Raw genomic sequence first — 21,625 nt, forward strand, 5'->3', positions numbered from 1 at the left:
TGCCTGCAGCCTCTGTGAGGCGTGGGACTGGTGCTGCACCTTGGTGCTCATGTACCCTGCCTGCCTTCTTCCAGTGCTGTTCTTGTTCTTGGTGCCAAGTCACTTCTCTTACTTTGCCTAAGGCCACATTGAGCCTGCCCCTGCCAGTGCCTCCAGCCTGGTGCCAGACTGCTGGGCACCAGATGCAGGACCTGTTCCAGCTCATCCCACAGGTGAAGGAGAGGTAACTGGGGAAATTTCCCCTTGCTGAGTCACTTGAGTGTTGCTCTTGCCTTGCCGTGTCTGGATTGGCATGTTTTGTGCCTTTGGTGGCTTTTCTAGAGCTGCAATTCCAAGGTTGAGACAGGACAGTTTCTTGGTCAAATGGTCACTGGCCTTCCCAATGCCTTTGCCAACACAGCCAGCTTAGAGATGTGATGTCCCTGTTCTCAGAGTGGTGATCAGTGCTGCAGAGAGCTCAGTGCTGCTTTTTTCTTGCAGAATCGAAAAAGGCAAGAATTAACAATCTGAAGCCTGAAAAAACTGAGGGGTGTGCAGCCCCTCTAGCAGAGCAGTCTGCCTACTAGTTCTGTTACTATTTAATGTCGTATCAGGATTTGTCTTATCATTTGCACTGGTGTTTCAGCAACTGAGGGTTTCTATGAGACTCGACAACTGTGGTGGAGATGCAATTCCAGTGGATTCACCACCTTTTAAGATGGAAATATCTCAGTGCCATTGTCATCTCAGTGGGCCCTCGGCTCTGACAGAAAAGTTTTGGTCCCATGCACCCCTCAAAGAAAGGGAGAGGGGGTTAAACTTGCACAGCCCAATGCACAGCCCCACAGCCTCTGCTTCCCATCCTTGTGTCCCTTGTCATTGTAAGCTGTGACTCCTGGGGCTACAGGCTGGGAAGAACTGATGGCACAGCATGAACTCTGACCTGGGTATTCTCTGTCAGCAGATCTAACACAGAAGAACTAAAAAAACCCCAAAACCAAGCAAAACCTTATTTTTTTAGCTCATGGTTAACCATTGTGAATGCTGGATGTGTACTATGCCTCTCAGAAAATTCTGATTACTATAAAATTATTAACTACTAATTATTAAACTAATTAGTTAAGACAAAATGCCTGTCTTCTAGATAACTGAATTCAGTAAGAGAATTAATTCAACCTCTAGAGTATTTTAATTGACATGCAACTGTCCACAAAAAAAAAAAAAAAAAAGAGGCAAACAGATTATTTAGTTGAATGTTGTGTGGGTTTTTTCCCCAGTACAAAGGCCTAATATCTCGATTAGAGAATTCTGGTAACATGATCTCAGACTATGAAGTATGTTAGGACATACAGTAGGAAACTGGATTCAGCTACAAACTTAATTTACCTTCCTTCAGATCCTGTAAGGGCTGAGAGCTCTAAGTGGGCTGTCATCATATGTGAAATTAACACGTTGAAGGAGATTAGCTACTGTGATTATTATTTTTGTAATATCTTTTTTTCTGATCAATTAGAGTTTCTTTAAGGAGCTGCTGTTTTGGTTTGGTGTTACTTCTCTGTGTGGAACTCCAAGAGCTTTCTGTTGACTCATTGGCCCAGCCTGTCGATGTCCCTCTGAATGGTGGCACAACCACGTGATGTATCAACCACTCCTCTTGGTTTTGTGTTGTCTGACAATCTGCTGAGGGCATGTTCTGTCCCATCATCCAGCTCATTAATGACAATGCTGGTGCCAGTGTCGACCCTCAGGTAGCCACCCCAGGTGACTGGGCCCCAGCTGGGTATCCTGACTGTGGCATTTCGGCCAGTTTTCACCTCACCTCACTGCCCACTTACTTAGCAGTTTGTCTGTTGGGATGTTATGGGGATCAGTGCCAAAAGCCATAGTAAAGTCAATACAAACAACATCCACTGCTCTGCCCTCACCTCTGAGCCAGTCACCTACTCAGAGAAGGCTGTCAGGTTGATTAAGCGTGACAAATCTGTGGTGACTGCTCCTAACTGCCTTTTTGACCTTCACATGTCTGGAAACAGCTTCTGGGTTTATTTACTCTGCCACTTTTGCAGGGACTGAGGTGAGGCTGACCAGCCTCTAGTTTCCCATCTCTTCTTCCTCCTCACCATTCTTGAAGGTAGAAGCGACATTGGCTTTCTTCCACTCCTCCAGAACCTTGCCCTGATTTCTATGACCTCTTGAAGATTATCAAATGTCATCAGCTGTTTCTCTCAGCACTTGTAGGTGCAGCCCATCAGGTCCCAGGGACTTGTCAGGGTCTGGTTTATTTAAGTATTCCCTAACCTGATCCTTTTCCAGTGACAGTAAGTCTTCTGGCCTGCATCTTCCTACAGGCTCTGGTGCCTGGGATTCCTAAAGACTGAAGCAAAGGTGCCATTGTCAGCTTTTTTCATGTCCTTTGTCACCAGGTGCCCTGCCAGACACCACTGGGCCCACCTTTTCCCTAGTCACCCTTTAGCTGCTTAGTGACCTGTAGAAACCTTCCTTGTTGAACCTTTGTATCCCTCTGTAAATTCAATTCCAAGTGGGCTTTGCCTTTCATAACAACATCCCTAAACACTATGACAGTATCTCTACATTCCTCCTGTGTCACCTGTCCCTTCTTTCACCTCTTGAACACTTACTTTTTATGCTTGACTCTGGTCTGGAGTTCCTTGTTCATCCATGCAGACCTGCTTCTGCCTTTGCTTGATTTCTTCCTCAATGGAATGAACCATTCTTGAGCTCACAGGAGGTGATCCTTGAAAATGGGTCAAAAATGTATGGAGATTTCCTAGGAGTTTCATTATTTTTGATGGATGATTTAGCTAGACTATTACCTCAACTGTTGTTGAAGAAACATAAATAAAGGTTCAGCAGAGCTTCCAGAATGACTGCAGGAAGTCTATTTGCTAGACTCCCTTTTGAGGCAGTACTTAGCTGTCACATACTTATATCTCACTACTGACTGCACACAACACTGTTTCCCTTTCCCAAGATTACACAAACTTCACAAATCTCACTTTTAGAGAATAAGTCTCCTCTTTGCTTAGCAAGCTGCAGATATGCTGTACTTTCTGCAAGGCAATTGTGTTCACTCAGACCATCATCTGTGTGACTGAACAGCCCTCTGTCTCACCCAGTTCTCACTCTGGGCACATCAGGGTGATGCAGGAGGAGGTGGTCAGTGTAAAGAAACCTGAGACACCTGACCGAGGCTTAAGCAAGGCAGAGCCTGTTCTGACTGTGCTCAACTGTGCTCCCTAAAGTCACCCCAGGGGAAAGCCTCCATCCCTTCATTAATCAAATTCCATTTCCAGCCTTCCTCTTCCTGGTAACTGTCAACTCTCCCTTTGTCTGCACTGCAAACAAAAGGTCTTGTAAAACTCCCAGGCAAGCTTTAGGAATAGGCAGCTCAGGTTCCCACAGCAGCACAACTGCACTAGGAAAGATCAACAGTTCTACAAACATCCAGCCATTCACCTGCCCCTCCGTGAATCCTGTCCAGCTAAAAAAGGACAGTCCTGTTTTCTCTGGAAAGAGATGACTTTCCATTGACATCCACACCCACCTGAACTTGCCCACTCACACTCCCTGCAGAGAGCACAGTGCCAGTGTGCAAGTGGGCACAGGCTCAGCTGGGTTCATTCCAACAACCCTTATCCCTACCAACACACCTTTTGGGGGAGGAACTGTGAGACTCCAAACTGTGCTTACATCCTTTTCCCTTTCACTGTGCAGGGTGTTCATCATAACAATTTGATTCCACTGAAAGAATAGAAGCAAGTGCTCTCCAGCAATATCAAGACTCAATAAACATAAGAAGCAGAGGTGCCATTTCCCTCATCTTCTGGCTCTCTCTGTGCACTCAGGGTCTCAGCTGCCACAGCTCACAGGCACAAGGCTGCAGGTCACCTGCACTTTGAAATGAAGGCAAGAGAGAGGCTGGAGCTCAGAAGGAGTCTGGGCATTCCAGGCACCACCTGCCTTGGAAGAGTCTCCTGGGACCCAAAGCAGATTGCCTTCTGTTCCCCAGCCCCCCTGCCAGCCTCTTCCAAAATGCTTGATGGGTGGCTCTTCAAGATGCAGAAGCTCCTAAGCAGAGCCTTCAAGCTTAGCTTACATGGGTCCTGTCTGCCCAACCCTGACCTTCCTCTGCCCTTCCCCTTCTTCAACCACCAGCTCAGGAGGAAAGTGACACATTCTTGCTGCTTTCTTTGTTTTTCATCATTTTCCCTGTCTTTAACACTCCTCCCTGTTCAAACATTATCTTCTGCCACCATCTTTCCACTGCAAAGGTAAAACCATTCCAGATCCCAAAATGCCCTCCCAGGTCTCTAAGATTCTCTCCCATCTTGATCTGTGTGCATGATTCATCTTGCTTAAAGAAGAAATACTCTACCAGCAGCAGGCAAAGAGGGAACAGGCAGTCTTCTGGCTTGCTCCTGTTGCTGCTTCTCCTGTTCAGTGTTCCAGACAAAAGGCCCAAGGCTGACTGGGATCATCTCTATAGCCATACAGATACTACTATTTTACAGTGCTTCTTTCTCCAGTGGAAGTGAAGGGGAAAATCCTGAAGCTGCTTACCTTAAACTTTTTAAAGTGACTTTGCAGTGCTGTTGAAACATAAATCAAACCAGCTGCTTTTTAAATATTAGTACTATATATTCCTCTGGCAATAAACACAATTTAGGCTTGCTGGGAGATGCTGAGATGTTCTGTTTCCTTCAAGGGTGGTCTGTCACCTGTCACATCCACAGGTGCTTTATGTACCCAAACAAAATTGGGAGCTCCTGTGAGTTCTCAATACAGAATTTTCATTTCTCAACTCCCCAAGGGCAGGTTATGGGTTACTGGACTGGGAGGGGTGTTGGCATTATCCTCTCCTCTCACCATAAGGAAACCTTTCAGCTGTGTGATGGCAGGAGCCATTAAAGGGAGAAGCAGCACAGCAGCCCCCGCCTGGTGGCAGCACATGCACACGGGACAGACCCACACACAGGAGAAACAGAGTTTAAAAATAAATAGATTTTAAAAATTTCAGTGCTGTTTATGTGAAATAAGCTACATGATTTATATCATGCCTTTCTGTATTGCCAAGTATCCTTTTCCAGAAGAAACTGCCGTCCTTAATAGGTAAAGCAATGATTTGAAATCCTGCCTGTTTCATTTGCCCCCAAAGATGCAACACTTCATTGGTGTATGACACTGCTGAGAAATCCTCTTGTCTAAGCCACTTGAGATGCAGTTTTTCTGTTAGACCTGTCTCACTAAGTACTATGTTTATAATTCCAAAGGATCACTAAAATGGGTCTAAGGGAGTAATGCTCTAATAAGCCACTAAAATTGCCTGTTATACAGTCCCCCCTCTGTTAAAGGACAGCTTAAAATAATTTCTTAGTTTAAGCACCCCCTTATTTTCCCCAAATCTGTCACTTTATGGTGGCCTCTGATCCTTCCTGTCCTTCAGAGGATGACTGGATATTACATGACCTTCAACCAGTGAAGATGAATACTTTTCCATATACAAGTTTTGGATTCTTGTATTTCATGAATGCAATCACACACCATTAATAACTAAATTTAGCTTTTATTAAGCATGACTGCACAACAGAAGGGACAAAAATATTTTATTTCACTTCTGCATTTTTTTCTGAAACCGCTGACCTCATTTTTAGGACTTAAGATCTCACAGGTAAGAATAAGAGGAAAGGATGAAATAAGGTGCCATGAATCAGTAATTCAAAAGCATTCTTCTGCTATACAGTAAAATAAATCAGGTTATGTTTTGCTGTATGAAAAACTAATGAAAAAATTGTGTCCAATATACAAACTAAAACCAAGCTGTAGTTTGGATCAGAACATAACCTAGATCACTTTCCTGTGACTTCCAGTTCTGGTTAGGGAAAACCCTAACCCCATTTTTTGCGTGTACTTTTGGAAAACTAATGACAAAGAAAACAGGAAAATGCAACTTGCAGTTAAAGATGAAGAAAAAAGTCATGTCCCTTGACTTATGAGCTTTTAGACAGAAAAAGAACAACCAAACCTGGATTTGCTTCATCTTTCATGTACCTTGTGATAAACCTGCTCAGAAGTATTTAATTAAAAGTTTCATCCTGCTTTACATCAGTTTGTTTTATGAATGAACAAACTCGTCTGCTCTAGGCCAGCAAACCTGAACTTTTTCAAAAACAACAAACACATTCCAAACTGTATTTCAGTACACTTACACTAATCTTAAGAAACAGTCTTGCAAAACATGCATCCAAGACAGAAGTAACTTTTCGACTAGTTGGAATACCTCATCTTCTGAAAGACTTCAAGAAATACTTAATCATTCAACAAAACAAGCTTGTGGAGCTGATAAAGACTATTTCCTCTTTCATGCTGCTTTTCAGACTCGTCAACAACACGCTGAGAATCCACCTAACCAATAGAAGCAAGACGAAAGTCAGAATGCATTTCTAGTAATTTTTTCCTATATAACACAGTTTTAAAAAGAGTCTTGAACAGTTTTGAGTTTCAAATCATACAAGAATTCCAGTTCCATGCCACACATTGCAACAAAAGAGCCAGTGCTACAAAACGCTGTATTTCGTGGTTTGCCCAGAACACTATTCCATAATCAATTCCAAAGCATTACAGGTAGTATTTTATGTGATGATATAAAAAAAGAAGATGTTGTGAGATTTTTCAGATGGAGAGGAGAAAATCCTGAAAGGTCTGTACATTAGCTTCTTATTAGGTTCTTAAACACCAATAAAAGTGAATAGGAGATTATCTTCATAATTCCAAGGATAACTGAATTTGAAATATGAAAAGAGATACACTTTGGCCTAAGGCAGTATATCACAATACACTCTAAAAAAATGCCTTCTATAAACAAATGCCCTTGGTGCTCACTCTCTGTTGCCCCTCTTTTCAGAGAGAGGGACCCAAACCCCTCCTTTATACCCCGATCAGGGTGGTAGAGGGCACAGGAGGGAGTGTGTAGCAGTCTTACTCCTGCACTCAGCAATTCCTCACCTCTTTTTAATTGACAAACTGCACTTTTTCTTCAGGAGCTCTAGTGGCCTGAAGAGGCCCTTAGAGAAAGAAAGGTAAGGTTTCTAACAGAGTAGGAAGCTAGTAGAGTTTTCAGCTTTATGAAACTCTCCAGGGTCTCTAGAAAACTGCCCTCCTGCCTGATCCCACCACATTTGTTCTAAAATAAGCCAATTTCTCTCCACCTAGAAAGGAAAAGCCACCTCAAAGCACAGCAACTCAAAACTAAAATGCAGTGCATTCAACCAAATTCTATAGAAGGAAAATCTAGCTATGGCTGCTTAATAGAAAAAAATAATAAAAAGAAAATCTTAACTTCCAACAAATGTAAAGTTGCCTTTACAATCTCTCCAAACTTAGAACCCATGGAGGGTTCTGCTTGAAAAGATTAAGCATTTATATATACAAAATTAAAAACCAAACCACACAACTAATAGATAGACCCTACAGAAACAGGATATCAATAGAGACTGATGCACACACAAAAGTTCTTAAATGTGAGTCTACAGTGCCTTCAGTATTGTCAAATTCAATAATCAAAGAACACATCCTTTCAAAGAAAATTCTCCCTTTTAACACTCTTAATTAACAGTACTGGGGTATTCTAACTCCTAAAGAAACAAGAAGCTTAAAAAAGAATCTTTACACCCTTACCTGATTCCATGCATATGGGTTCTCACACCACGTTGGAACAATTTTATCTCGAGGCCTTGATTTGCAGATTAAACTGAAATTACATAGAAATGGCCTTAAGTAACACACTTGTATTTCATCAATTATGAAGACAAAGGATTTTTTTTATATTATATACAACCAGGTATTTACGAGGTGTCTGGGCTGAAGGGAATCTTAGATTTCCTTGGTAATCCAGTCTGATTTGTTTGCTTCTCTGTACTTTGCCCCTCTAGTGTAAAAGTCAAAATACACTTCACGTCTCTGTGAAAATCTGTATCAGAATGTATTTTCTTCTAAAAAAATAATGAGGGTATTTTTATTACAAAGTACTACAATTTGCAACTATGATTTATTCTGTAAGTTTTGTGTGTTTACTCACTAGAATGCATAATACAGCTAGTTTTAGGGTATTTTATTTTGCATGACAACTCAATTACTATAGATTGTCTGTCTGCTCCAGTTATTTCCTCAAGCTGTGCAAAGTACAATAGTAGCAGACATTAATTAATTCTGTCTAGATGTGTTTTTCAAACACTGATTTTAGTCTTAAGTAGTAGTGACATGTTGTAAATACAATTAGCTTTTGAAAAATGAAAAAAAGTTATGAAAGACTGTTCAGGCTAAATTTCTACCTTTGTACTCTTAGGTCAGTTTTTTAAAAAGTATAAATTGGGAAAAAGATATTCAAAACCAAGAAAAATTTTACACAAGGGAAAAGAAGAAATCATTGCAATAATCAGACTGTTTATTCCTTCAAATATAAACATATACAAATAAAATAAAATTTTAAATAAAAATAGCTGTAGGATCATTAGAAGACAACCAGTAAAAGCACAGAAGTTCCAAGAGAGAAAAGGCTACCACAGAAAGGTGTAAAATCCTGAATTAAGAAAAGCCCAGAAGGCTGATGAGAATGACCAAGTCAGGCAGTTGGTGCTGACTGAGCTGGGTCAATGCTGAGGACCTGAGCCAAGTAGCTGCACTGGCTGCCCCTTCCCTCCCAGATGGCTGGAGATGTCTGAACAATAAGTCCCAAAGAGGTGCCAGAACAGTAGCAAATATTCACATGTCCAAAAAAATAGCAGTGACATTTTAGTGCCTTGAATTTCACACCTAAGTGTTGATGACTGAGCATGAGCTGTTACTGTCACAGTCACCTCCAGACAGGGTTTGTGGCTTTGCTTCTTTCTGCCTATCCACATTGCTTGACTTCTCTATTGTTTATGCTGTTTTAATTTCATTTCCAGTGCCTTAAAAGACTGACCTCACACTTGTTAATTTATTACGCAAGGCACCTGAATTTTGAGTTTTGGAAATAGGAAGTATGGGTGCTTGCTTTTAACTTAAGGGAATAAGTTTTTTTCACAGATAAGGAAAAAAAAAATCAACTGAGTGGGTACATTCAAAATCAAAACTAAGAAACACTTGAAAAAAATTCAGCATTAACAGCTGCTTTGATAATAATTTTGATAACCCTGGGTAAGAGCAGGTAAGCTTAAAAGCTTCTGATCTTTATCAACATGAGGAACTGCCTCGCTCTGGCATCATACAGTTACTTTAGAAAAGCTCTATTGACAAAAAAGATGGTATTTCCTAGAGATGAGCCTAATACCAGAGTCCATAACATAACTCTTAATTCATGTCTGAACCAGAGCTCTTCTTAGCAGGTTTAGTACAGAGCCAGGTCAGGATGAGAAAATTCTCCTGCTGATACAGACAGCACTAAAATGCACACTGTGTGTACAAACAAGGGAACATTTTTCACAGTATACTCCACAGTGGCAGATATAGGAAGGAGCTGTTACAGGGATACTTCATTGCACTACTTCCCCCAAACTACAAACTGAAAAAATTCTCAAGGCTGGCTGCACTGCCTCACAATGGTCTTTTCAGAACCACTGCCTGAGTTACAAGAAGCAAGAAGGCTTGCTGGGAAAAAAGGCAGGAGCCTTATTTCAGTTCCCAAATTAGCCTGGGATTTCCAGTTAACTTGGCCAACACCCATCCTGCACAGGTCTGCTGAGGGAGGAAAGGCAGCACATATGATTCAAATTTAATATACAGAGAGAACAATTTTACATCTTTCTGCACTCTTATGCCATAGGACTTCATTAGCTTTGTCCTGGGTGCAAAAAAAAAAAAAAAACCAAAAGATACATAAGAACTGGTATCCTGCAGAACAGGTTTTACAGTCTAGGTTTTATGACTCTTAAGTGATTGGGCTTCCCTGAAGAACCAGTGCTTCCACAAGAAGTCTAACGTTGTTTAGTATACTGCTTTATAAATAAACAAAGTAAATGAAATGCATCATTAAATGAGAGCATACATTACTTTTCCAAAGCCTAATCTGAGCAATGCTTCAAGCAATCACCCATCTTGTTTTTGCTGAGACTGCAAACAGAAGATCTTATTTCTACAAAATTATTACCACAGAAGTTTCTGACGAATATTTTCCTGCAGCTCTATCATTTGGTCTTGTCCAGAATATACTGTACGTTCACAGAGCAGCTTATTAATGGCTGTCCTTAAGTTGTTTATCTGTAAAACACCAGTGACAGAACATAAAGTCCTCAAAACCAGCACTAGGTCTGTATTATATTACACTGTCATGAAGGTGGCAGCCATGGCACCCATACCATCCACCTTCAACTGGAATATTATTTGCATAAGCAAAAACATCTGAAGCTGCAGAAACACTTCTTCCTCCAGGTGCATCTCTGCTGGTCCAAGATGTTAAAAATTTAGCCACTTGATATCACAATCTTCAAGGTTACTGAGATGTGCCACAAAATATAGAGGCTACCACTTACCTGGACTTTTTCCAATACAGAATTCCTTCCGTAAAAGTTTTAAGAATTTTCTCTATCTGTCCTTAATTTTCCACACAAACAGCAGCTTGGTGTTACCACTCTGGATAAAGCCTCATGAATGCAGACATCACACCAAATCAGTGCTTTCAGAAAACAACAGCTCACAGGTACGTGCACCAGCACATCTGCTGTGTCCTTAAAAAACCTCTAAAAACCACTGGCACCACCTCACATTCTGACACAGAACTGACCAGGGCACGTGAGGTCCTTCACTGTCTAAGGCACATGTCACTGTCCTGCACAGCACATTTTATGTACATGTTTCCCTCTGACAGATCTCGCTCTCTGAGTTGCAAAAGGTCGTAATGAGGAACACGGGGGCTTTATTGTTTGTTTGGTTGATCTGCTCTGAGAGAAGTAGCTCGATACAGATGACTTATTAGAGTTGTAAAATCAAACTGAAGCCTGAATGCCATGCCTGTCAGTAAGAGCCACAATAGTCCTATGAACAAGACTAACAAGTATTGACAGCTGGTTAGAGCAAAATTGATGCTTTTGTTTTGGAAAGTGTATAAAATTTTGTAATATTTTATTTCTGTAAAGTGTAGGGAGGGGGCAATTTTTTCTCCTGCTAAGAATCCAAAGTTAAAAACAGGCAGTACATTAAAAAAATCCCAACAAACAAAACCAAAACCCAAGGCCAAACAAATAAAACCACAAACTCCCCAAATCAACAGGTCCAAACAAGTTTTTCTGTTAATTCTGAGAGTTAACAAATTCTGATGCACTGAATTCTTAGTGCAGTGAAAATTATTATGCAAGCTTTACCTCTGTTATGTCTTCCACTCCAAACTGCACATCAAATGCCAAGGCCATATCATTTTCTGGAAGCAGTGGAGCCCCAGAAGTCTGACTGCAACCCAAACCACACAGAACACCAGTAAAATACTTTCCGGTTTTATCAACCCTACACGAGAAAGAAAGAAAGAAAACAGTCTCACCTAGAGATGAAGAAACTGAAGTCATAGGAAGACAGACTTAAATGAGCTTGTCTAAGCCATGCCAAGCTAGATACATGTTTTAAAGATGCTAAAACAACTGAGAGGCTTTCACTCCCAGTCAAACTGTTTTTTAAAACAGAGCGGCAAAACAAAACTGAAGTTCTGGTTATGAAAACATATACCCATAAAACTTACAAAAAATCATACATAAGCAAATTAAGGAATGCTAGCTTCACTATGTTGAAATGACAAGCTACAAATACCAGAATTTGAAGAAAACACAACAGCAATGCAACTGCCAGAACTCAGCTTTTATGAAAAGTTACTCAAGAGTAGTTCCTCTCATCACATAGGTTCAAAACAGCCAGTTCCACATTCCATTTTCCTAGGCTTCCAGCATGACTGTCAGGAACTGTACTGCCTTATCATGAGGATAGATTCTGCAGCACGAATTCATACATACATGAATAAGTTATTTTAGCTACATACTATACTAAAACTCATTAAAAATAACAGGAAGAGAATAGATAAAAATGCTGAAAGCAGAGGAAAAAAAAAAGACATCTGTCAAAAATTTCTGAGGGTCCTAAAAATAAAGACCCACCACTTTTTAAAATGCACAAATACCTGAGTTCTATTGCTGGAGCAAACAGCATACTGAGGAGTGCAAGCAGTCCAGGAACAGGAGGCATCAAAGATGTCTCCCCTAAAAACAGAACAGATCCTGGCACCAAAAGAAAAAAATAAGTTAAAATATATCTATCTAAGGAGCATCTAATGAAAATGAAACCTCAGAAAGATGTAACACAGTGACTATTTACTAACAGGACTACTCATAAAACTACAAGTCTAGAGAAACCAACCACACATTTTTATAAGGCATTACCAGCTGCATTTACTGATATATCAGCAGCAACCAGCAACTGTTGAAAGGGATCCTCTGCAGTATCATGGACAACAATGGAGTTTATGCTGTCCTTACATATGAAAATATTTCTGGGGAAGAAATAAGAAATATTTTCAACATTAAAAAAACCACACCAAAATCCATACAAACATGTAAATGAAAGAGTGATTTTAAATTCACATTGCAAACTCAAAATAGCTGTTACTGGTCATTTAGGTTACTTGAATATCATTTAGCAGATGTATATGATAGTTGATATATCTCTCTGTAAAACAATAATGCACCTTTAATAAAACTTTTCTTAAGATTATAAATAGCCATAGTGTGCATATTAATGCAATTCAGGCCTGACTACTTCCGTCTTTTCAATGAATAAAAATTCAGTAATAATCTGTAAGAATAATTAGGATGGGTTTTGCCTATTTATTGAAAATAACATCTAAGAACATGATTATATTTCACATTAAAATTCTTCTCATACCTGAATCGGGATACCCTAGTCAGACTGTAGCATTTCAGCTCGTAAGGACTGAACGGGCCTGAAACTTTTACCTTCAAAAAAGGGAGATAAAAATAACATTCTATTTAGTCAGCACCTGGATCTCTCCAGATCAAAATTCCTTTTAAATGAAAGCCAAAACACATTTCAGCACGCTCTGAGCAACACTGAGTTGATAAATTGATAAACAGTATTTCCATTGTACTCATCTAAAGCAAATTGTGCTTGTTGAGGCATCTAAACAAAAATAATCTATTTTCACAGGTGCTGGAAATTCATTACTTTCCTCTGGTTTAGACACAAGTTCAGACTTCATAGATTACTTAAAATCAGGTTTGTTTTGTTTAAATAAGCAGGTCTTTAATCCTGAAGATATCTCACTTTATCAAAGTGAGTTGTTAAACAGGATTACTCCTGTGGGTAACTGGAGCATGATTAGGTTCTTGAAAGGTTGAAATTTTGTCAGGTCTCAAATGGAGAAAGAATTGGAATGCAGATGAGGTCTAACTTGTAATCAGAACGCAGAACAGGAGACACATTCTCATGTTTTACATTCCAACTTAGCAGTGACTAGACATCTGAGAACATGTAAGAATGAATTCTGAGCTTGGAACTGGCAGAGGAAAAGTATCCACTGTTTCATTCCTATCAGTTACTGGAGCATTCACTGCATTACCTATCCCAGCTGCCCACCTATCACTAGCTGAGGAAGAATGAAACACTATGTATGGCAAAAACCATGTTTAAATTTTCTGAAAAATTGATAGGGCTGTAAACTTGCTTTTTGCCGTAGCTTATACCTATGCAAACACTGTGTTCAGTTTTTCAGTTTTATGTCTATTCTGCACTGGTTCAAATTGCTGCCGTAGAATGTGTTAGAAGAGCTGGTTAACTTAGTTCTAAGGCTATAATTCAAAACTCTGTTAAAAGCAGCAGCAGACTGGTCTGAAATGGTGGTCACACTATGGCTTTCTACCAACAGAAAGTAGGATGCCCTATGAGAGGCACCAGTTGGTTGTTTCAGATACTTTCAGTCCTCATCTCCATTCTAACAGTGTGAGAAGCAGGGTCATGTAATGACAGGACAAAACCACCACTCAAGTTACCTTATGGGTTGGTGCATCAGATTTATTGTCAGAAAAACAGTTTAACAATCTTCCAATGAGATGCTTTTCTTCCTGTCTTGAAGATACAGGCACTTGCTTTTCCTTCTTGACTTCATCCGAAAGGAATTCCTTGAGCAAATCGTGGCTTTGCTATACAATAATGGAAGAGTGTTAAAACCTTCAAACAATTATGTCTTTAAAGAATTTACAAGAAAGGTCCTGCACAAAGAAATATTCTCATACAAATACAAAACCGATTTCCCGGTGACCTTTCAGATTATACAAAACATAAAAATGGAAGACAGTTAAAACTATAGAACAGCTACAGTCGTTCATACTTTCAAGTGACAGTGGAGCAGTTCAATTGATGAAATAACTTCCTGGGAAACATCTCTTCCAAAAGGGTCTCAAAACAGCAATACTTTTCGCCAACAGCTCAATATCCATTATGCACACACATGAAAATACACTGTCCTATTCAACTATTAACCTTGACTACTCCCAAGCCACCAGTCGAGGTTTCAGCTCAGCTTCTCAGGAATTCAGGCAGCCTGAACCGAAATAAATCAGCGTAAGAAAAGTAGAAGCAGCTTAGTCAATACGTACCCGTGACTCGTACGGTTCCTCCGCTAGCTCAGCGTAACATTCCCTAATAAGCACATCTCGAATATTCACCAGGTCTTTGCACCTGGAGTAGCGGAAAACGTCCACGTGCAGAACCCCGTGCACGACTGAGTACACGTGCACAAGCAGAGTGCAGCCACTGACCAGCGAGGCAAATCTCTGGCTGGCGCTGTAACTCCACCGCTCCCCGCACACAATCGATCTGGCAGAGGGACGCATCTTGCATATCTTGAACTCCAAAGCCTGGAGCAAAAACAGTGAAAACAGCACTTGCCCGAGCGGAGAATCGGCATGAAAGTATCTCGTTTCCTCCCCAGACTGTTTGTATTAGTAACGATAAATTATGTCGGAATTATTGCAGCAGTTTATGTTAACTCCTAGGACTGCTGTAAAGCTACTGGCATTATTCCTATTCCCTCACTGACAACACAGCTACACATGACACCTCATATCACTTCAATATAGTGTGTAGTTGCTAAGGAGTCAGAGCAAACAGTGCATAAAGGATAATTCGGTATTAGTTCACTATTCACACTGAAATCTTAGGAGCGCAGAGATGTCTCCTCTGGAAAGAAACTTCACAGTCCACAATTGTTTTCAACTAAAGTAAGAGAAAATTGGCAAGACCACTGCAGCTCTTCTGTCCCTGGCAGGCAAGAGTAATTAAGTCCTCATTTAACCCCTTTCCACAGCCACTATCTATAATTATGTCTTTGAATGAATTTACAACAGAAACTCTATTTTTTTTTCTAGCCTGTCATTAAAACCATCATTAAAAGACTAGGCCTGAAGCAGAAATACATTTCCATTTAATACATGTGTAGAAAATACAAAAAAAAAATGCGTCTTATGAAAATTTCTACTTATTTTTTTTACATCAATTATCCTTTTTTTTACATTACATCTCAAAAAAGAGAACATAAAATAAAACCCTATTTCTGCTGGTCTGTTTCTCATTTTCATCAATAAATGCTTCAGAGAATACAGTTAATACCTAAACACCTATTTCTATTAGCTTAAAAATACCTTCACGAGCATTGAAAAGCTGAATTTCAGTTGAAGTCTATTTATTTGTAAACATAGCTCAGGTGAATTATTCTTCTGAAAAACTAACTACAAAATCCCCCAGATTTGTGTTACAGATCACTCAACCTGTAATACTCTTATTTAATCATGAAGAGACTTCTGCCTGAAAAGGTCCAAGTAAAGCCAGCAGTTCAAAGAACAGTAAAGCATCACAAAGGAAAACCATGGACCTCTAGCTCTGCAAAATTTAAAAAGGTATCCCCCTCATGTATTTACCATGGAACTGGTAATGTAGCAGAGCAGGAGTTTTGATGGAGCAAAAACACTCTGCACAGTAACTGTACACAAGGTACCTTGCCACAACAGACTTGTGCCATGCAGACAAGCAGAGATACCGTGCTGCCACTCACCTGTAGTAGGAGCAGCTGGGTTTAAGCAGGGAACTATAGATTAAGCCAGTCATTGATAGTTTCTCCTCTCTGGGTTGTACAAAGCACTGACATTTGCTCAGGTGTTCTCTGAACTAAAGCCAAGCTGATCTACTGCTCAGCTGTAGATCTACTCAGCAGTAGATCTACTCCTGAGCACTGTGTGAGGAACCAGAATAACATCCTTCTACCAGGGAGAAGTTCTACTTCTCATAGGACTGACTCATAGCAAACAAACAGCAGCAATTGGCAGCTCTCTCCTTCCACTGTTCCTGTGATTACAGGTGGGAGACAGATCCCACTTTGCTGTCCCCACAGAAACGGGGCTAGTTTCAAACATTCAATTTAAAAAATGAACACAAAATGCTTTTTACACCCAGTCAGGCAGAAAGTTCAGGCTTTTATTCCCCCCTTTTTTTTTCATTCTGTTCCCCTCTAGGAAGGGCCCCTGAAAACAGAAGGCTGGATTAACATTTCTCTACAATTAAATAAAACATAGTTCAGTTATACACAAGAATTCCTGCTCTGTGAATACACACCTGTGGAGAACACCTAACTATTAGTGAACGTGATTTGTAGGTACTTGCATCAGCAAAATTTGTATTATTTAATTATTATTCTGAAAAGTATTCTCCGTTTTGAAGCACACTCCTGTTTGCCAGGCCAGACATGAAAATATCTAGTAAACAGCAGCAAAAAGCATCACCCCTACCTGGAAAGGAAGCCCTTGAAGACAGCTTGGAATCTCTTTTAATTTTTTTAAAGGCACTTCTGATCTATTGCCATAATCCACAAAAAAAACCTGGAAGAAGAATCAAGAGTATCTGCAAGGGTTCGATGACATTAGAAGTGCTACTTTAGTGACAAGAAAAGTCACAACTTGAGTTTAATAATTACAGTACAACACAATCTTATCAAGTCCCATGGAAGCAAATTCAAAGTCTGGAAAACATGCAAATGAAGTCATGTCAAAAAGAACAGGTCAAAATTTATCATGTCTGTTATTTGATCCCTTGCCCTAAACATCCAATTGTGATACAAATAATCCACTAAATCTAGAAAAGGCAAATTTATATAAGCTATGTAACCTTACTTCTTAACAGCGAGTGATACCTACCTAATTTACTACCTAACAACTGCTTTTAGATATTTACCATCTAATAACTGCTTTTAGATAACATGTTAACATGAACATGTATCCAGTGACACGGATCCAGTGACTGTTTTAAAATTTCAATGGATCTGACTATATTTATGAAGAGGACGCAATGGGGCTGCTGCCAGCAATGCACCACTGTATCTAAGCATTCCTTGCCATGTTTTCAGATTTACTGGAGGTTTTAGTCTTTATTTTGTTTTGCTTTGCTTCAGCACACAAGACCCTTTACTGTATCCAACTAGAGCTTTTCAACTTAATACTAAGAAATCCCATGTTCTGGAAAAAACCTAATTAATCTACTCTAGCCAGTGATTTGTAAAAAAAAAAAAAATAAAAAAAAAAATAAAAAAAGGCAAAGCTCCAGGATCGTTAACCCAATTACATCCTACCAATTTAATATGACATAGCATATTACCTCAGCAAAATCTCCATGAACATACAGAACACAAGCTCTGTAGTATCCTCTGTCATTCACATAAGCAAATGGTGCCAGACAAAGCAAATCTGGACGTGGAGGCACTGATAAATCCATCAGGTTCTGATAGTTGATTTTAGCTGTTAGAGCCTCGAGTACAGTCCTGTTTTTTTCATCTATCCTGTAACCCCAGAAGTGTCCAACTTCTACTATCTACAAGTAAAAAAGTTGGGCAATATCAGATTTCATATTATTTTATACTTCTATATCAAATACAACACTCATCTGAGCAAAATATAGGAAAACACTCTTACTTCTGACACACACAGTTCACATAATGCAATAATGCAGTGAAGCATCTGTTTTATAATTAGATATTATCTGAAAATGTTTGTTTTCTGTGGTAGTGCAATAAACTTTTCATTTGAACAGATTCTGATATAAGCACTACTAAAACCCAGAAAATGAATCAAACTGCTTCTATTTTTCTTATCTAAATTCACATCCAGAAAAATCGAGGTAGATGGTTGACTAGACAGATGCACACAGATTTGGTGCACTTTTCTTATCAGTGACAGAATACCAGATAGCTGCACCTATCAGCAAATCAGCACTGTTACTGTTATCATTAGTCATACTTTAGGAAACTGCTAAGAACACACACCTATTCAAATAAAACCAAATAAGTAATCTTTTCAAATGGCTTACTGAATGCATATAACCGTTTCAGATCTTACGTCACATGCTTGTGACAAAACCAATCTTTATTTACAATCATTAAAGTTGACATATTGAAACAGAACTAGCATAAGCTAAGCGATTGCAATTGGTCTGCTCAAATTCATTAACACTTTTAACTAAGAGATTTAGCTGAATAAAAGAAGGAAAATATTATTTTCTGCACTTGCAAAATATGCCACTACTATCAAGAGCTGTTTTAATACTTCATCCTATAATCTCCCCTACCTCCGTGGTTTTAATGTTTTTATTATTTCTATTTCAAGAGAATATATATTGCTATTAATCAACTCTAGAAAATGATAGTTAACACAAGATTTAAGCATTCTCAGCTTCAAAAGTACATATATATAAATTTTCTCCAATACACTTTTATGCATATTTTTCCAAATGAGCATGTACTACCATTAATTCCTCTCACTGGTCATATGTACACAGTTTCTGAAGAAAACTGGTAGGTAATAATAACCAGGTAAATGGCCCAAATACCTACTAATTCTCGTTTCTGTAGTTTACACAAGTATTTTATCTCTTTTCCATTAATCTGCTTTACATTTATTCCTACTTCCAGCTAACATTTACTGCCAGCAAATCCCACAAATTCTGTCAAGCACAAATGTGAGTACTGTTTAACAAAGAACTACTAAAAATTAGAACAAGAATATTCTCCACACTTCTTACAGATATCTCCTGCTAACAACATTATCAGTACCCATTTTTTCCATTTAAGCTTGTCAGATATTAATCTCTACTAAGCTATCTAGGTACTAATTATTAGATATGACCTACTTCAGATGTAGAACATTCCTACCTCTGTTATCTTGATGGACAGAAAACGACTTGGGATCATCTCTGACATTTCTAAAGCACCAAATGATTCCACAGGCTCCACTGTCTGCTTCTGACAGTCTACATTTACTCTAAAAAAATGTATGGAATAAAGATGCTAAATACTTCACTAACAAGAGAAAACTCAAGGAATCAATTTTTTTCACTTCCATTTGCTTCTCAAGGTGTCCCTGGGGCACATTTATGTACTTAATGACTTTTATTTAGGAACACATGAATTCAATTAGAACGTAAAATGACCACACAAATTACTACTGAGTTAACTGTTTGACTTGCATTATAACCAAACACAGAAAGATACATACCAGGACACAATTGTGCCATCAATTGATTAAAAATACAAATAATTAAGGTTAAATAGTGAAGCTTTTTGCTACGTCATGCCTTCTAAGCTTATTTTTTTAAAACAGAGTACACAACAACGCAAAGATAATTTCAGCACATTTTTATATATAAATTTATATATATATAAAAAAATATTCCTTTTACTTTGCAAAGTTAAGAACTCTAAAATTAAGTCTTTCAGCCTAGGAAACTTGAGTTTCTCAACAACTAATTTTCTTTTGGGCACAGTGAAACTGCTACAGTGCTTTACTAAAAACTAAGTACAATCAACTGGATGTGAAATATTCACCCGTACTTTAACCTTCCCAGTTCATTCCTGCCTTCCTATTTTAGATTTCTTCTTTTAAAATACTGAAATGGCTGCAGCCTAATCAGGAGCCAGGCAGATTAGCATTTTATCAAGTTACTATATGCTGGGATTCTGAGCTTCAGGTCATACAAGTAACAATGAAACTCACATGCCATATTTTCCTAGCAAAAGCAGGTGTGGACCACAGAGCCTCACTAGATTGCATTCCTCAGCAGTGTTTTCTATTATGTTGTTACACCTTACGTTGGTACATTTCCCCAAAGTTTCTGTTGTTATACTCCATCTCCCTCCCTTTCTTTTTTGTCCCCAAATGCCACTCCTCAATTATTTTGGTTACAGCAATTCTCATGTTGCCTCTAGCATGAGCAGTGTGTACATCCACAAGTCCACACGCCAAAAGCAAATGGAGTAGAACCTTAGGGGAAAAACAAGAACACTGTATATGTGGAGTTCTCTTAAACAGGAAAACACCTTTAGCTATAACAAAATATTTAAGACAAGCATGTTATTTCTAGTCCTGCTAAGACCTTCTCCTTAGACAAAATTTACATCTGCTTTTTGAACCTAGCAGGTCTTCCTTGGTGACACTTCCAAGGAAATTTCCACTGAATCCAGCAAACCTCATTTCACTGCAAAGAGACACATTTTTCATACACAATACAATTACCTCAAGGATTCCAAACTTGAAGCTGCCGCACCTTGCAACTGTTTTCTGATATCATCTGGATGATGAACATCCAGCTCCAAAGGAATCTTCAGCTGTAACATCTTGATTGCCAGGTACACTTCAGGTAGAACCTTAAAGGCCTCCTTTGGATTGCGGGAGAACTCCACAAGAGCCCTGTTCACACACACCCCCAAAAAATACCCCAAACCAAACAAAAAACAAACATAAAAGCCCAACAGCAAACAAACTTTAACTGTCCTGATGATGATAAGGAAACTTTCTAACATTCTTAGAAGCACATGCCAAATTGAATGAGTGTATTTATTACAAATAGAAAGTACGTGAAAATATATGTGAAAAGAACAGAAGGTTGGAAAAGGAGTAAGAAGGGCTACATGCCCTCAACTTTGGGCAGTTACAGGCCAAAATCAGCCAGATGATTAGCTGAAAAAACCCATCAGACTGTAAAAATGAGCTAAATTCAGTGTAAAAGAAATAAATACAGACATTAGTTGCGGTTAGGATCCACTGCAAGAGAACAGAAAAGACAAAACAGAAGGCTCTACCTCAGATAGTTTATCTAATGTTATTCCAATCAACGTACATCAAACTTCAAAACCACCTTTTTAACTCTAGTCAATACACTAAAAATAACTTATTGATTCCAAAGAGAGAAGAGAAACTAATTTTGTAAGTATATCACTGACAAGGAAACTGAATACTGGATTTGTAACTGAGAACACGAGAAAGACAGAATACTTACAAGTATTTTACACTTACTTTGATCCATTGTAGGCAATTGATTTTACTTGCCCACACTGTCTAAGCTGTGACTGCAACTGCTTATGGTATAGATATCCATAGGGAGGAATATTCTTCAGCTGTTAAGAAAAAAATGTTAAATCTGGATACATTCAACTGTTTTAATGCATTTTTAAGTTCACCTAAATAGCCAGCTTTCTCCTTAACTTGACCTGTAATAATGATATACAATCTAAACTCCAAAAAATGCCAAAAATGCTATATGTTATAGTACATTCAAAAAT

At 38.9% G+C, this 21,625-nt stretch overlaps 1 protein-coding gene across 1 annotated transcript in view; it reads right to left on the minus strand.

Annotated features, from left to right (window-relative positions):
* Positions 1-5,639: 5,639 nt before the first annotated feature.
* The window catches only part of TDRD9 (tudor domain containing 9), a 70,275-nt gene continuing 54,289 nt past the window's right edge, over positions 5,640-21,625 (minus strand). The window contains exons 23-36 of the mRNA XM_050335625.1: positions 21,360-21,460; positions 20,580-20,753; positions 19,220-19,328; positions 17,671-17,883; positions 16,809-16,898; positions 14,625-14,885; positions 14,019-14,168; positions 12,895-12,965; positions 12,393-12,502; positions 12,134-12,230; positions 11,334-11,472; positions 10,124-10,233; positions 7,675-7,747; positions 5,640-6,402 (exon numbers count right to left, since the gene is read on the minus strand). Coding sequence (XP_050191582.1) covers positions 6,307-6,402; positions 7,675-7,747; positions 10,124-10,233; positions 11,334-11,472; positions 12,134-12,230; positions 12,393-12,502; positions 12,895-12,965; positions 14,019-14,168; positions 14,625-14,885; positions 16,809-16,898; positions 17,671-17,883; positions 19,220-19,328; positions 20,580-20,753; positions 21,360-21,460 — 1,794 coding nt within the window. The 3' untranslated portion in view covers positions 5,640-6,306. The remainder of the gene's footprint in view (positions 6,403-7,674; positions 7,748-10,123; positions 10,234-11,333; positions 11,473-12,133; positions 12,231-12,392; positions 12,503-12,894; positions 12,966-14,018; positions 14,169-14,624; positions 14,886-16,808; positions 16,899-17,670; positions 17,884-19,219; positions 19,329-20,579; positions 20,754-21,359; positions 21,461-21,625) is intronic.

The sequence above is a fragment of the Myiozetetes cayanensis genome, unplaced genomic scaffold (assembly GCF_022539395.1).
Source record: "Myiozetetes cayanensis isolate MyiCay16 unplaced genomic scaffold, myiCay2020 scf6-25, whole genome shotgun sequence".
In the NCBI taxonomy this organism is placed as follows: Eukaryota; Metazoa; Chordata; class Aves; order Passeriformes; family Tyrannidae; genus Myiozetetes; species Myiozetetes cayanensis.